The sequence below is a fragment of the Penaeus chinensis genome, chromosome 39 (genome assembly GCF_019202785.1).
Source record: "Penaeus chinensis breed Huanghai No. 1 chromosome 39, ASM1920278v2, whole genome shotgun sequence".
Taxonomy (NCBI): domain Eukaryota; kingdom Metazoa; phylum Arthropoda; class Malacostraca; order Decapoda; family Penaeidae; genus Penaeus; species Penaeus chinensis.
Window position 1 is genome coordinate 18,794,449 of NC_061857.1, and position 2,500 is coordinate 18,796,948.

Genomic DNA, 2,500 nt, shown 5'->3' on the forward strand with positions numbered 1-2,500 from the left:
CAAAGCCTGAGGAATTTTTCAAAAAGTTATCAAAAATGTATACCTATGATTACTTAAAATTATAAAAAAAATTTCAAGGGTAGCTTTTCTTTATCTTTTTATTTCATTATCTTTAATTATATCTTAATCTAATATTTCAGAAACATTTAGCAATTCAACTTGATACCTTGATTATTTGAATTTCTACATCCTTGTCTGTTGACTGCCCATTGAAACAATTGCATATAGTCTCAACAATATAGTCTATGAGTCTCTTATTGGGGTTGTTTGGGTCTGGACAATTGCCTGTGAGATGTCCATATGCGATAAGTTTCTGTTAGAGTGGAAAACAGTTTGGTGAGTGGAAACATCAAAGAATGCTTGACATGTCAACAAAAAAATTGTCAAATTAATATTTAAAGAAACAAATAAAGAACAAGAATAATTATGCATCATACTTGAATACAGTCAAGTGCTGTCACAACAATTCTCGCTGATTTAGACTGGCAAGCAAGCTCAAACGGTAGGAAGTGCTTCTCTGCATCCAGCTGTGGAGCTGCGCCCTTTGGCACGGGCAAGGCAGCCGAAGAGCTTTTGCCTGATCCATTGTCTGAACCGCCCAATTCACTCCGTAGATCCTCTGTGCAGTGGGAAATATATATATATATTTCTCTGAATGTTTTAAAGGTTGAAATCTGTAGCAATAGGAAAGTTATGCATGCCCATTGACAACAAAATGGAAAAGAAAAATAAACATATGACTATACAGATTATGCACTGTCATCATGCATTCTGAAACAAGAAAAGTACCAAGAATTGCAAAATGATCATATAAAGTTATTATCATAAATTCTTGAAGATTTATCACACAAGAAAAGAATCTTAAAAAGTCAAATCAAAATTAACTTGTGGGAAGTACTAACAAGGAATACTTTTCTAGGTAATAAAAACTATAGCTTGCTTCCAATAAATTTTATCAAGGGTGACATACATTTACTCAGACAACAGTCTTCACTCTCACTAGAAAATACTAAGTGATCTTCATTCAAGAACACATCCAACTGTGCACCTTTCTTTGTCACAGGTTATAAGTAAATGCCAAACTTTGGACTGCAGATATGTGGCAATGTATCATGTCAGCCATCCCAAGAATGTCTCCATAGGTCATAAGTGTCCTATCTACTGCTAAGAATCTCACTGCTTATCTTGCTTGGAGCCTTGATCAGTTCCTGAATTGCTTTCTCCATCATGTAAATAGACTTTCAGCTTTCCACTTCACTACTGTTTTATTTTGTCTCCTCTAGTGTTAGTTTGTACACAGAAACAATAATTATCTCTAGGAATAAGTCACAATAAATAAATTTAGTAGTGTGTAAATATAGTATACATAATTCATATATATATGCAACAACAAAAAATAAACCTAGTGTGAGAATTCCCCTAAGAGTAACTAGTAATTATAAAATTTTGCAGAAATGTGTACTATTTCTTGTGCAATATATAAATGCAATTGAAAGTATAAGTAACCTATTTTCATGTAACTTATCTTTCTTGTTTAGTTTTTATATCTATAGCCATTAACAATTGTAACTGCCTATCTCACTTTGTTCATATAGATTTAACTCAATGACAGCAGTATTAGATGCTGGCTAATGGCCATTAATGCATAGTTGTTGCACCCATCTGTATCTAGCTTGTTAAGATATTCCTTAAAATAACTGATGCTACGACAACCAAATAAAGACAAGATCCCCCATCCAACCAACAGTGTAGGGTATATCATCATGCAGTACCATAATCGACTTGGTCCACCACAGCCCTGCTCAAAGTTGTTGAACCATATACACAAACAAGGAGAAAAAACAGTAACTACTGCATTCCCACATAATGGTATCCTTAATCCTATTTTATTCATTGTCTTAAATGTTACCAAGATTTTAATAACAATTTAATAACCATAACATCAATAACAATAATAACAGTATTGATAGCAATTATATTAAAAAGAAAAACGCATTTTCCTGCCAATTCAAGGAATGGGGAAATCAAGATCAGTTACTAGAGCCTACTGATAGCCTCCTTGCCATCTGAGCACATGTGGAGCAATCTTTATGAAACAAAATTCATTAAAAAAAATACAGGGAACAAAACATAAATCTATGGTGGTTGGGTTATATGAAATATATATATACATAACAGAACAATTGTCTGAATACTTCTTATGACTAACAAAAGTCAGACAAGATCCTGACTCTTATGCCACACACAGTAGTACTATAGACTTACCACCAAATCATATGACATTTGTTGTAATCCTAGTGGTAACAACACACACATACCACTCACCTAAAGCCTGTTCAACTGCTCTTTTGAGTTGTGAGTGGTGAGACCTCTTGATCTCCTTCTCTGCATGTATCTTCTCTAAGGCCCTATACATGAACATCCTGGCCGAGGGTGCTGAGTTCATTCTACTGCATCCTGTTAATTTAAAAGATGTTTAAGCTCAGGATTTCTCTGTAGT

At 34.0% G+C, this 2,500-nt stretch overlaps 1 protein-coding gene across 6 annotated transcripts in view; it reads right to left on the reverse strand.

The window, feature by feature from the left end:
- Nucleotides 1–2,500, reverse strand: part of LOC125046631 (brefeldin A-inhibited guanine nucleotide-exchange protein 1-like) — a 47,591-nt gene that overhangs the window by 30,946 nt on the left and 14,145 nt on the right. For all 6 annotated transcript variants that reach the window (XM_047644467.1, XM_047644465.1, XM_047644468.1 and 3 more), the window contains 4 exons: nucleotides 2,326–2,457; nucleotides 438–619; nucleotides 167–313; nucleotides 1–6 (listed from right to left, as the gene is read on the reverse strand). The exon at nucleotides 1–6 is cut by the window's left edge and continues 174 nt beyond it. In XM_047644467.1, coding sequence (XP_047500423.1) covers nucleotides 1–6; nucleotides 167–313; nucleotides 438–619; nucleotides 2,326–2,457 — 467 coding nt within the window. The remainder of the gene's footprint in view (nucleotides 7–166; nucleotides 314–437; nucleotides 620–2,325; nucleotides 2,458–2,500) is intronic.